Source organism: Crinia signifera, chromosome 3 (genome assembly GCF_055691185.1).
Source record: "Crinia signifera chromosome 3, ASM5569118v1, whole genome shotgun sequence".
NCBI classification, from domain to species: Eukaryota; Metazoa; Chordata; class Amphibia; order Anura; family Myobatrachidae; genus Crinia; species Crinia signifera.
Genome location: NC_139219.1, coordinates 195,070,189 through 195,085,149, shown reverse-complemented (window position 1 = coordinate 195,085,149; position 14,961 = coordinate 195,070,189). Strand labels below are relative to the sequence as shown.

The following is a 14,961-nucleotide window of genomic DNA, read 5'->3' as shown; positions in this document are numbered from 1 at the left end:
ACAGAGTGGGGGGAGAAGGGGAATCACAGATGCCAGCAGTGTTCCACCAGCAGGGGAGGGTGAGCTGGGCAGACTGAGTGGCCTGGAAGCACACACATTGTAGTGACTGTCAGCTGTCACTGTCAGCCGCAGGGAGCGTTGCCGGTGTGCAGACATCAGATTGCAGCTGCTGGCTGCTGTCTGGTCAGTGGGCTGTGTTGTGCTGTCTCTTGTGGTGGGTCCTACTGTGCTGCTAGTCCTCCTGCTCCAGCGCGGTCGGCCTCTGACCATTATCTGTGCTGCTATCTATTTTGCTGTTGGTGTGTACTACTACTGGCTCTGGCATCTTTACCACTTTCCTCCGCTCCTTTGGCTCCTATGCTTATACTCGAGTCAATAAGTTTTCCCAGTTTTTTGGGGGTTAAATTAGGTGCCTCGGCTTATACTCGGGTCGACTTAAACTCGAGTATATAAGGTATTGTCATTTTATTCTATTTTATTTCATTACTTCCCACACGTAAAACCTGTGAGAATGATCACATTTGAATACGCTTTCACGGTTCCTTTATTTTAGGTTTTGTTTATTGGTTATAATATTTTTATTGTACTTATATGTTAGTTGGGCGCCCACTATAGTAAGTACGCTCATACCCCCACTATCCATGTTGCAAGGGAACCCGTAAAACTAAGGAAATAGCTTAGTGGGCACCTTTTTATTTTAGGTGATCCTATACTAAGATCAAGCCAATTGCTATGAATAGTAACAATTTTAATACATGCATTTTGTAAATTAGATAACTATCTTTTAAATTCTGAATTTAATTTGTGGTATTTAATTAGCTCTAGGGAATACTGCTAGGACAAATAAAACATTTATCATAAAACATTTTCTTTTATTTTAATGAAAAGGCAAGCTGTGCTCTTAAGTAATGAAAAGTTTTATGCGTGGGTGAACTGATTTGGCTTTGGGTATTTCCTTTGGATAAACTGCTGTTTATAGCTTTTCTTTTGTGCACCTATGAGGCTCTTAGAAAGCGATCATGCTGTTTCACCCACTTCGGCGACCACAGCTTACCCATGTGTATGAGAATAATAAATGACCAGCATATTTGAGTATATACAAATGTGTCCTCATACATTATTGCATCCTGTCACGGCGTAACTCCCTTGCGCCAGGAGGCTCTCGCCACATGGTATATTGAGGTTTGGTGTTCGAGGACACACTTGTGTAAGGTATAATTTTATGACATTCACAAAGAACTGAAAGCGCATTCAAGAGAGATTTGTGTTATTTTCAAATCTTCACTTGTAAGCAGATGATGGATTATACCATCCTCCACCTCTGCCATACGCTCATTTTACTTGCCCGTAAAGATGCCATTGATGCCCAGTCTGAAATATTGCTGTCTTGCTGAACACTGCAGTTGATACCACTGTTGCCTTATGTTTTATAGTTGTGGATTGTAGAGGAATGTTGTTTGTGTGATGTGTATGATGAGATAAGCAGGTACATTGCAGTTTATTCCTGTTTTTATTTCAGATCCCCAGAAAATCGAAACTAACTGTTCACCGCAATATACGAGATGACGAAGGCTTTATCGTACGACATTTTGCAGGAGCTGTGTGCTATGAAACAGTAGGTTTTCTATAAGTTTCATTAGATTAGTACCATTACAAAGAATCTTAAACTGGGGATGAAAAAAACTGATAAACAGCATATAGCATTTTCGTTTTTAGGAAAGAGAATATCTAAATGTAACAACGTTGGTGGTTAATGTAATATGACAAAAATTGCATGGCTGAAAGAACAATGTGGGGACACACAGGCAGACCCTGCCCCTCTAAGTATTCAGAAGCAGTGTTAAGTCTGGCCACAAACCATGGCCCTTATTCAGATCTGATCGCAGTACAATTTTTTTCTCAAAATGGGCAAAACCATGTTCACTGCAGATGGGGCATATGGAACATGCAGAGGGAGTTAAAACTGAAATTTAAATTGCAGTGTAAAAATAAAGCAACCAGTGTTTATCCTGCACAGAAACAAAATAACACACAAATCTAACTCTCTCTATACATGTTACATCTGCCCCACCTGCAGTGCACATGGTTTTGTCCATTTTGAGAACAAATTTGTACTGCGATCAGATCTGAATAAGGGCCCAAGTGCAGGCCATTCATCAAGCAGGCTGTTCAGCCGGAGACTGGATTTATCCATTTCTTATGTTTTCCCATTTGTCCATTACTGATCCAGTCAATATTGATTGTACAGTTTATAGCTTTGGGCTGATTTTGATGCCACACACTGCGGTATCTGGCCAGTGTAGGTTAATGATGACTTGCATTATAATTCTCCCAAAGTTCTGTTTTTTTCCTGTTATTCATAAAATCTTTGACATAAGGCAGTTAGTGGTGGAAGGAAACCAGCTTTGCTTCCTCATTAAATTGCAATTTCCATCATCCTTCCAGCATGACAGTAGTAAGAACTGTATTCTAATAGTAGCAGGAGAGAAGTCTAAGTTTAACCTGCAATGTTTTTATGACATACTGTGTTTTATTTGTCACACATCAGAAAATAAGTGCCTGCATGGTTTTCATTGAAAGGATCGGATGTATCCGTAAATTGGTGGAAATTGTTGAGTGCTGGGAATCGCTAATTTTAGCTAGGCACTAATTGAAAATGAGATTATCAGCTTCCAAAAGTCCATAGTAAATAGGCTTTATGTCTTTGGGAACATTCATTTGTATTTCCACAGACTCGAGATCCTTGCTAGTGTTTTATGTGTGGAAAACAGAGAAATTGGTTGTGGTGTTCTCTCATCTGCCAAAATTTAATTTATTTTTGATAGTAGAAGTCACAATTTTAAACGAACAATAAAGGTTGGTTTTCTCATGAACGAGTTCAGGTTTTTGCATGCAATCTGTGAGTTAAAGCTCACACAAATCAAATCCTGTAACAGTTTAAACACTGGTAAGTACTTTTGCACGTGAAGATCTGTTGGAGGTTATATTCAGGAGTTAGACATATTCAGTCAGCAAGCTGGTCACGTCTCAGACCTGAGTGAATCCAGACTGAAAATCTGTGCAGAGGAGCACGTACACCAGTCACGAGCCATATTGTCATGGTTGAAAGACTCACACTCGGCAAAGAAAATGACAGCACAGGACTTAATTGTAACTCAATTTGTTCATATGTACTTCCTCTCAGCCTAATGACTGTTTCAACTACTGCTAATGTGGCAGAAGAATAATTTGATTTTCAGAATCAGACTGCACATGTTCAAATCAAAACTGTATTAAAAATAAAAAAAAAGCTTAGTGTGTTGTTCAATATAATGAAAAGATAAAAGATGTAAAAGTTATCCATTATTCCATACATTAATGCATTAAAGGCATACATTAAATGCCTGATTTAGATAAGAATAAAAAAGAAGGGTGTTTCTATGGACAAGTGATAAATGAAATAAGAGCAATGTCTTAATCTTATTTCCTGTTAACTTCCTTCCTCTGTGTCTTATTGATTTGGTATTACTGTATGAACAGTACCACTGTCTACAAGTTCCAGTTAGGGCATTGGATGGGTTCACATAATGTGCACAGCTAGTGGGACCCTTCTGCATATGTTAAAATTAGAGATTTGTGTTTTAGTTATAATTTATAATTGCGTTTTGACCAAACCACCCTTAAGTATTTTGGTTCTATTTTGGGTTCCTTTAAAATCAATAAAAATCAAAAAACATTTATAGAAAAATATATATAAAAAAAACTTTAAATCATATAATTTGGACCTGTATATGTTCAATCCTAAACCCGAGTTTGGTTTTTAAATCCAAGTTCCATACTAACAACAGACCCAAGTCGGGACTAAAGTGTTTCCGGACTGGTATTCTTTTCGACTCAGAAGTTTGTGTGCATCTGTATTTAAGGCAAACCAAACTGCAATTCTCTAGTTGAAACCTATGTGACATCATCACTGTGTTCTTAGTTATAGATTTAAATTGTGGTTCTAATAATAGGGAAGGCAAAATAAAATAAAAAAAGAGATTATAATCTACCATACCTGGCTACTTTTGAAAAATACTTTTTAGTGAGATTGTGAAACAACTATGAGTTTGGAATTAAAGTGGTCTGCTGTACTGCTACATCTGTGAGGCATGTTATAAAAATGACTTAATGGTGCCCAAACAAGGCACAAATTTTGGAACAATCCAATCTATCCCCTAATTTCCCTTAAAATCCAGATCTCTGCTGGCCAAAAGATATGCGCACACACAGAACGATTGTGTCAACGATCAGAGGATTTAATGGGTCGTTTATCAACGGCAAATCATTAACACATCATTGCCCCATCGTTTATCATGACTATACATGAGCCCGATGCGTGTCACATCTTGCAAGACAGGTTATCGTTCTGCATTCTGAAGGGCAGAAAGATAACATTCTGATTATATGCAAAAGCCACAAAAGAACTTAGAGATGCCAGAGTATTTCGACAAAAAGTAATCAAGTAGATTTTCCCTAAATTTGGCTATACAGAGAAGACATCAATGTCTGGCAGTGCTCTCACAGAGTTTAATAGAGCAGAAGAAGAGAGAAAATACACTCTCTTGTTCTGGGGATCTACTTTACAAACTATATTGATTAAAATTCTTCTTTTTCAATAAAACAGAAACAAACACTTCAGACTAACAAATACAAAATAAACATATACTGTAGGTATGTGATGGATATAATTCATATGATCAAGCAATTTGCAATATACCATGAGATTGCTCGTATCTTACCAATGCATCTAATAAATGTTGCCAATGAAGATCAATTAAATATATAATGTCTGGTTATGTATATTCCCACAAATAAATACACATAATTAATAAGACTTCTAGTTACTTTAAGTCTCAAAGACCCTGTATCCTGGTTATACACATACTCCGTTAAATCTAGTTGCTTTTTACCTAGTACAGATTGTATAAAACATGAGAAATGAAACGTAAGGTGCCCATACACGCTGTGATAGCAGCGTGCTTTGCGATGCATTATGGGCTTGATCCAGTGGCGTAAGTTTGTCCCAGTTGCCCGGAGGCAAGATGAATATTGGTGCCCCCCCACACACACAACGGTATTCAAAATATATATAGTCTGTTATGAAATATATATTATATACTGTATGTATATACAGAAAGAGAGGGAGAACACACATATATTTCAGAACTCAGTCACAGAAGCGATTTTGAAGGCTTTCAATTAATGGATTTAAACTTGCAGTGGTGGAGAGGTGCCCCCTTGAGAGAAGGAGCCCGGCAGGGCTGATGACTCCATTGCCTCCCAGAGTTCTGCCTCTGGCTTGATCACATCACAGCCCAAGCGATGCGATGCAATCTGCAGGCAGTACAAAAATGTGCAGCACATACTTTTTGTACTATGTGATGCCTGCGGGAGCACGCATCACAGCGTGTATGGGCACCTTTATGCAATGTTGTTGTCGTATAACTGTAACAGGCTTCAATAGTACCAAAGTGCAATGCAGCAACCATAGAATAAAAGGGAAAGTAGGAATAGTATAGTAGTGAAGGTATCAGGTAATTGATACCCCCCGTCCCCTATATATATGTTAAATGAGAACTTTTAAAAAGCTCAAAGGTCCTGTCTGTGTATGTTTTATACCCTTTCTAGTAGAATATACAGTTCCTCCACCACGGAACCATTTTTGGAGGGCATGGCACAACATTATTATTCAAAAATGAATCCTAGGGGAATCCACCTACTTTTGTGAAGAAAAGATGATCACTGAAGGTCCCCATACATGCTGCTATGCGTGCTCCCACGGGCATCGCATCGCACAGTAAAAAAAAGTATGTACTTCACATACTTTATGTATTGCCTGCGGATCGCATTGTTTGCAAATCACATGCAAAACACAGGCGTTGCGATGAGATCCAGCCAATAATGCATCGCATTGCACGCTGCTATCGCCTTTAGACACACTATATATAATAGAGTTACTTCTTTGTAACATCCAATATTATTGATCCAATGACGGAGTCGTAAAACACCTTTTACATAATGAAATTGGACTTGCAGTACTTGTGACATGTTCTAAAAACAAAGAGAAAATGTCTTATTGTAATTCTCACCTATCAGTATGTTGTTTTTTTTATCCATTAGACACAATTTGTTGAGAAGAACAATGATGCCCTGCACATGTCACTTGAGTCCCTCATATGTGAGTCGAAAGATAAATTTGTAAGGGAGTTGTTTGAATCCATCAATAACAACAAGGACTCCAAGCAGAAGACTGGAAAACTTAGTTTCATCAGTGTGGGAAACAAGTTCAAGGTACAAAACATTTACTGCTGGATATTTTATCATCAAGTTGTGTTTAAATTTAGATACACTGCACCTCTATTTAGTGCAGTGCAAATGTGGAGTGGGAATTTGGATGTTATACTCAAAAACTGAATTACCCTAGGTGTGGTTTAATGTCTGTAGTCTGCCCCAGAATTAAATATGGGTATGTGAGTTTATACAGAACATCTTACACAAAAAATAAGAACAGGTACAAAATGTCTTAGAAAATGTTCACTGATTGCAGTTTGTAACTCCATTTTTCCTAATTAATTACAGCATTACAGTAAATGGTCGACCGTTTATGTACTCTCAAACTTTGCTTTACAGTGTACCACAGATACCTCATACAATACGCCATGTGGTGTGAGCTACCAGGTCCTGTGTGATTCTGCATGACCAGGCATATTTTTCACATCTTTATATGCAAAAATGAGTAAAACAGGACACACCAAGAGACTGGGCTGATGTAATTTGATATGACACTACTCCCTCTGCTGTGCTTCCCGTCCCGTGTGCCTCTGTGTCTCCGCGGGTTAACAGCGCACAGTGACGGATGCCTTGCAGGGTCCGCTACCATGCCTGTTCACCCTATTACAGGTTCTCAACACCTATCCCTGTATTCCTGTTAACCCGCGGAGACACAGACGCAGCAAGCGGGGCAGTAAATTGAAAAGGTTGCCTATATACATGATTACATTATGCGCATATAATTTAATATGTCTGTTCATATTCAATTGTTAGAATAAAGCTTTGTACAGATGGAAACACATGTAGAGATTCAGTGACAGAGCAGTAAACCCACATATTCATCTTGTACCAAGTGCAGCAGCTATTCACTAGAAACACAAAATAGACTCCGTGCGCAGGTAGAACTCCATTACTTTCAAGTGCATGCTTAACCAGCCTGTGGATCTCCAGCTATTGTGAAACTACACTTCCCAGCCTTGCTCTGTCACAGTCTTAGCATTCCCTAATAGTAAAACTGTTGCAGGTTATTCTGGGACTTGTTGTTTCACAGCAGTTGGAGAGCCACGCAGCCGCAGGTTACAAGGCTTTGGCCTAGTGTCTATGTTTCATGACTTTGGCCATAAACACAGCACAAAAGTTCTGTGTTCTAATTCATAGGGTTAAATTTACTAGGTTGGGAGCTTTATTCAATATGGGATGTTGCCCATAGCAACCAACCTGATTATATCTATTATCTACTAGAAGGTGCTAAATAAATATGGATAATCTGATAGGTTGCTATGGGCAACATCTCCTGTTCAGTAGAGCTCCCATCTTAATAAATATACCACTTAGACTCCTTCTTTATTGAATGCTGATTGGTACATTGTAGCAATACCACATCACGCTCCCCTCTGATCCTCTCCAAGCACATGGGTATATTGAACATAGCTTCATGTATACCTCCTATGATTTATGTGCACAATAGTTACAGTATAATGGAGGTTTCTCTCCACTATACCTCACACTGTTATATGTGAACAAATATGGCTAAGTCTAGCACTTTTCTGAAACTTGCAAGTGCCTTCATTCTTTCTGTGCCTTGGACATGGTGTATCCTTCAGCATAAACCATAGCAATGTAGACATTTAGCCAGTGTCGTAGTACTGTATTGACTGTCCACTTATACACTGTTGACCAATCCATCTGTATACTCACATAAATGCTTCATAAGGATACAATTGCTCTTTCTCATTTAATACAAGATTATATTTTGCTGCCTTTAAATGCATCCGATTTTCATTGATTTCATCATAAATTTGAGTCGCAACTATAACCTTCTTCATTATGGAATTGCCATGCATTCACCATACAAACGTGTATGTCGGCATTGTTGAAATTTGCAGAATGTTGACATGTTCACAATGTCGACATCTGAAATGTTGACATGTGAAATGCAGCATTGCAATTTGCTGACATTAGGGATACAGTCTGAGGTTGGGGAATAGGGGTTAGCATAGCAGGACCTCCTCATCATCTGCCAGACCCAGGGAGACTGCTGCACTTGAAGACACTGATGGGGCTGAATGAAGGTAAGCGGTCGCCACACTGCAATGGCTCATTGTTTTGTCAACCGTCTCTGCATGTTGACGTTTGATCAGCAGTGACAGAGTCAATGTCTATGGGCAGTATTCAATGAGAAAAATTCTCCATGTTCTATGGAGAATTTGTGCTTTTTTCCCGTTGGGCGGAGAATTTTGGTCTCAAAAAGTGAACCACCCTATTCAATGTGATATTTTCGCCGTCTTTCTAAGTGATTTTCGCCGTGTCTCTCCATGTAGTAATTCTCCATCTTTTCATGGACAAGTGGAATGTGAACTTTTTAAATAAATTTTTATTTTTTTTAAATTTTGGTGTAAAAAAAATCAGGAATTTTTATTCTGTGAAGGGGAATGCTATTTTTATTCATGTGCTTATAGCACATGAATATATATTTAATAAAAAAATATAATTATTTTTTTTTACACATAACAGCCAGCAGGGGGCCGGGGCTGGAGCCGAGAGCCGCTCATTAGATATTCATATATTCACTGCACCCGATCATTACATATGCACGATCGGGAGCAGTGAATATACCCGGTCCCATGCTGGCTCTAGGGGGGGAGCAGCCTGTGCTTCCTGGGTCCCGGGGAGCCCTCCTCCACATACGTTCTGGGGCAGGCAGGGAGACTTCAATCTCCCTGCCTGCCACCGTCCCATGGCTCCCTGCAGGGGTTAAGATTCGCCGCGAGGGGCAACGAGCCCCTGCGACATTGAATAGTGTATAAAGACCCATGATAGAGAATCTCCAAACATGGAGAATCTCCGTAAAAACATGGCGAGTGCATTGCGAGAGGAAAAAACCTCTCGCCATTCAAGGAGAAAATTCTCATTGAATACTGCCCTATGTGCTGCAAGTCAACATTAGGACCATTTCAATATTCCTTTGGCTGCAGCCTTGGACAATGTCCACCACTTTTGGCTACTGAAGCTACCCCTAAATTCTGGAATGGCAGTAGGCACCCTGCAGAGATGTCCTTCAGGTAGTCGAAGTTGTGAAATAACAAAAGGCTTCAGTTTGTTTGACCATAGAGTATAATTGAATTAGGGCCATGTTCCATACCGGGATTAACCCATGAATGTGTTTTTTGGCTGGAAATGACTACATAGCTGACAAGCACCTCAGTATAAACTAAGCCAACCTCTTTGACTTGCAGCTGGCACAATTTCTATGTATTCTCTGGTGATCCCAAGTGTCCATAGCTTTTTGAAAGCATGTGATGGAGAATATGATTGTACTAAAGAAAATCTACTTGATGACATTTAAGTACAGAAACATCACTCTCTAAAATACAACGGTGCCAGTACATTCAATGCACATAAACTCACCATCAAATGCAGCATTAGACAAGAGCTGATGCCAAGCTGGGTTAACAGTTATTCATATGCCAGCACTCTGCTCTTGCCACAGGTGGTTAAACTTTAATTGTTTCTAAAGCCCAAGGCCATCAGCAGTTTAAATCTGCCACAGTGAAAGCTTCACTCTTGTTCTGTATTGCATTATTTTCTGTGCTACTAAATTTGCAACTGTCATCAATGTAGTGGAGTTAATCTTGGTACGCTGTTTAAGTTGCTGATTTCACTCTGTGTGCCAAGGGATAGAAAGCAAACATAATTTGCATTAGAGAAACAAATGTAAAAACAACTATTTAGCTTATTTCTCCTTTCTGTTCAAACAAAACCAAATTTTATTTTCATTCCGTTATCTGAAAATACTTAAAGCATTATCCATTTACTATCCTGGGTAATTATCTTACCAAAAGCTATCCAATTATCCTTGATCAGCCAGAGCATGCCGCAGCTTATTTGGGTATTTTGTTTCATTTGCCTTGGGCAAGCAAGTCAAAATCCCCAAAAGTAGCCCCTTTTCCATATGAAAATGGGGCTGGGGTGGGCAAAAACACCGGGTTTTTTTTTTTGGGGGGGGGGGGGGGGGTCTAAATGTATAGACCAGTGGTTCTCAAACTCGTTCCTCAATATCCCACACAGTTCACGTTTTCCAGATCACCTGACAGGTGCTCTCATTACTGACTCATTTTGAAAGATCCACAGGTAGAGCTAATGATTTCCCTTGATTCTGTGAGCCTTGCAAAACATGCACTGTGTGAGTTCCTGAGGACTGAGTTTGAGAACCTGTGGGATAGACCAAAAACAAATATTGGAAAAACATCAGGAAACGTATTTAAAAACATCAGTTTTTTCAAGGGTAATTAGCTACCCCCCTTAATTCTAATTACAGTATGGTATGAAACACCAGTACTTAGTTGAGCATTCATGATGTGTGGAAATGAAACCAAAACCACCAGGTCTAAGAATTATTAATGGACTGACCTTACACACACACAACTTATATTAATCTGAATTATTGTAACTCAAACAGTTAATAGTCTTTTAAATGTTGTATTATAAGCCACCAAATTAATCTAGGATAATTAGTTACCAGTATTTTAGAAAACACTGGGGTTTAATGTGATGGAAAAAATAATGTGTATAAAATATAAAATGAAGATATACAGCCATTGCCAAAATGTTTCAAAGTGACACTAGTATTGGTTTGCTGTATGCTTGCGAATTGGCTTTGACTGACTTTGTTCCGGCACACCAGGAATTAGCGATTTTATTAATGAGCTATTGTTCCTCTGATTGTCATAGTAGTGTAAGTAAGTAAGTTTTATTTATATAGCGCATTTCCTCCAACAGGACTCAAGGCGCTTTGCAGACATTAAAAATAACAGTGCACATACTGTAATACAAAGGGTTGTCAGTAAAAGGAACAAGTAACAATGGCAGTAAAGATATACATCACATGTACAGATATGCACTGCATGCATTCTAATAAGGAACACGGGATGGGGAACATATTTACCGAGCTGTGCAGTACCCAGGCAGCCATTTAGCGGCGCCACATGGTAATTGCACAGCCAGCTAGGTAGCCAGTAACAGTACACATATATATGTATACTAGATGTACTCTAATGAGGAACACGGACAAGGGGAGCATATAATTACTGAGCTTTGCAGCACCCAGGCAGCCATTCAGCGAGGCCACATGGTGATTGCACAGCCAGCTAGGTAGCCAGTAACAGTACAGATATATATATATATATATATATATATATATATACATATACTAGATGTACTCTAATAAGGGACACGGTCATGGGGAACATATAATTGCTGACCTGTGCAGCACCCAGGCAGCCATTCAGCGGTGCCACATGGTGATTGCACCAGCCAGCACCGTACATATAGAACATATAGTGCATAAAGAAATGATTAATATATTTCTATGTAAAGAGATATTGATGTAATATCTTGATGCCTTGGGAAGAACATTTGCTCTTCTCAGACTGTCCATACAGATTTTATCTGGTGATGTTCAATCTGTGCTCATGTATCCGCTAGCAGAAATAGCAGCACATCTATTCAATGCTGCATTTGTCTAATTCGCAGCACATTCCGACAATGTTAGCATCCGTTTCAGACAAAACATGTCCGAAAATGGCTGTGAATCTGACTGTCGAGAACTGGGTTGAATACCCTCTTAATGTCTAGAAATGAAAAATGATATGGCCCGGTCATAGAAAATATTTTGCATGATCTGGCCTTTCCAGCTCATGCTTGTTCTATACCATTATGTGGCTGGTACGCTTCCATAATGCTCTTGTACACATTCAATAGGAGCATGTCATAAATTAAATAAAATCTGGTAACAAAATTGTTCCTTTCCACATATATTTAGTGGGTGATTCTGGTGTGTGCAAAAGGATAATCAAAATTAAACACATTTGTAAATACATTTTAAACCTCTACATGAATGCATTGTGGTGTATATTTGTGCTTTGTTAGCTACAGATAACCATACCCTTTGACGTACTGCACATGACAACTTTAAGCAACAATTTATTTCCCACTATAAAAGTCCTTTATCTATTCTCATAACCTTTCAATCACTCCAAACGCTCCTTTTACCTGCGCAAGCTCTGCTATGGGAGGGTACGATCTTAAAACACTTTGGCTTCATTGTTGAAATTTTTATTCATTATGTTTTTCTTGTATTTAGTGTTTTTATACTTTCTTTACAGAAAATAGTTGTAAGTTCAACTATTCATCACTTGAATAGTGAGTAGCAAAATCTGTATTCCATATAAACATTTGTTTTATGAAAAGCTTTTGTTATCCGTTGTTTTCACTGCACGTCCCGGAGCCATTACACTATGAAAACCTGCACTGCTTGACAGTTTATGCATGCAGCCTTGTCATCATGCTACATGTGTGTGTATACAATGTACAAGCAATTATCTATCCTGTATTGACATTTTTAAAAAAATGTTATTATCATTTTCTCTTTACAGACCCAATTAAATCTGCTACTTGAAAAACTTCGAAGCACGGTAGGAACGAGAATTTTTTTTTGTGTTGGGTAAAAGAATTATTCTTGGCTACATCCGCCAATGTAATTTTTCAAATAGATTTTAAAATAATGGTAAAATTAATTAATTTCTTGCATTCATCTAGTTTTGCACCTGCAGAGTGTTACTGCGCCCTGCTAACATGGTTTGATAATGTCTTTAGAAGCGTGATAATCTGCCAGCAATGTGTCTCTATGAATGCACTAGTAATGCTGATAAGCAGCTACTCCGGATAAGCTTAAAGTATGTGTGATAGCCAAATGGAAGCACAAATTAGAAGATAAAGATGCAAACACTCAAAGCTCCAGTCACACACATTCTGCCAAGAGAATACGTATTCTATTCTGCAATGTAAATGTCAAGCTAAGTGACAAAATGTACCGTGGAAACCTTACAGACTTCTTTCACTAGAACTAAAGTTTTTCTTAGATTATTTTTTACATTAATTGAACGAGTTACTTCAATATATATATTTTTTAATTCAGACAGTTATAAAACCGTAATAATTTGATTTATTAAAGACACTTCATGAAGTTACCGTATTCTGTATTCCTGCATTAAAATGTTTCAATTGTCAGGAAACCATATTGTATGTATATTAAATGTTTGCTGAATGTTAATGTTGAAGTGACTTTCCATGTTGCTTTCTCTAGTTCCAATAACACAAATTATAGAAAACCCAGAGTTAGTGGACTTTATGGTAACTGTTCTATAATTGCTTTTGGGGAGCAGGAAAAGTTTGGGCTTTAGCACAGACCATATGGAAAATCTCTCTTTAGAGGTTATACGGGAAGACAACCATTCCACTTAAAAAAAAAAATTTTCTGCTATGTTAAACTACCATTATGAGTTATACCCCTTTCATACCGTACCTCGGACCTGGGTTAATTGCTGGGTTTGTGACTTGTAGACCCAGGTCAAGGTGCAGTGTGAAAGCATCAAAGCTTATAACCTGGGTCGACCAAGCCGGCAATTTGACTGTGGTTAGCTAGAAGGATTCAACTTAGTGTAAGTGGTGACCCAGATTTAATGTTAAAGCATCAGACCAGAGATCAAGATCTCTGAGGTCCAACTTGGATTTGTGATGAGTAAGGGGTATGCGGGTTCTCCTAGGTAAATCAGCATCTGTGTTCTCAGATAGAAGCCACACACATCAGAATGTGTTTTACACAAATTATGCTTCTTGGGAAGCCATTCAATGAACAGGTGTTAAAGCAAAAAAAAGTCTGTCTGAACCCTGGTAAACCATTTGATTGTAAGGGTATTCTTATACAGTATGTACTTGACCTGAAAAGGCTGACACTTCCTTGTGCTCAATTACTGTACTTGTGTAGGCAGTTATTTCATTTTTGGCTGGTCACTTGCTTTAAACGCGATACTTTTTATCCGACTCATCTTGTGCTATATAAGCACTAGGAATATAAATCAAGCAATTGAGGCTGTTGATGAGCCTTTTCTAAACAAAGGCTGATACTGGAGGAACATCATTTTTATACAAGAAAGAGTTCTCTGCTAGGATCATGTTGACAGATTTCTGTTCAGCAGCAGTGCTGCTTAAATGCTTTCATCCAAGATCTTATTCAACACAAAAACATTTTTTTTAGTAATTGTTACTTACTATATATAGTGGCAGCATATTTTGTTGCACTTTACAAACCGTAATAAAAGAAGACTAATAAAAAACCGTGTTAAACTTTGACGAGTTTTTGTTATTATTATCTACAGTATATTTTGCCCTGATCTGTGAAGATCAGGACGTTTATATATCTTTTATTCTAATGTACTTGCATCCAGTTAAGCTGTATAATATTCAGTTAACAATGACATCTTATGTGTGTTGTCCAAGGACATGTATCATTCCTGTTGGACACATTTTGCCAAGTCAGGACAATCAATAAATACATTAGAATTTGAAGGGCATCCATTTACTGTTTATATTACTTGTATGCATTTCACATACGTTTTTTTTTTTATTTATTTTTTTAATCTTTGGCTTTTAAAACCATCCTCGGTGTAGCAGTTAAAAAGCATGGATAGATTTATTTGCATTATTGAAATGCTGAATTTGCATAAAGTTTGTCTTTTTTTTTACTTTTTAGTGTCTTAATTATTTTGCTTCCGTACTTTTTTTAATGCGATGACCTAGTTTTATTTTATTTCCTGCTTGGTGCAGCCATAA

At 38.2% G+C, this 14,961-nt stretch overlaps 1 protein-coding gene across 7 annotated transcripts in view; it reads left to right on the top strand.

Annotated features, from left to right (window-relative positions):
• MYO6 (myosin VI) overlaps window positions 1-14,961 on the top strand; it is a 223,367-nt gene that overhangs the window by 157,903 nt on the left and 50,503 nt on the right. For 6 of the 7 annotated variants that reach the window (XM_083177172.1, XM_083177171.1, XM_083177170.1 and 3 more), the window contains exons 17-19: window positions 1,520-1,615; window positions 6,142-6,312; window positions 12,726-12,764. In XM_083177172.1, the coding sequence (XP_083033298.1) occupies window positions 1,520-1,615; window positions 6,142-6,312; window positions 12,726-12,764 (306 nt within the window). Of the gene's footprint in view, window positions 1-1,519; window positions 1,616-6,141; window positions 6,313-12,455; window positions 12,493-12,725; window positions 12,765-14,961 lie in introns of all 7 variants that reach the window. The other variant, XR_014471746.1, reaches the window with a different exon arrangement.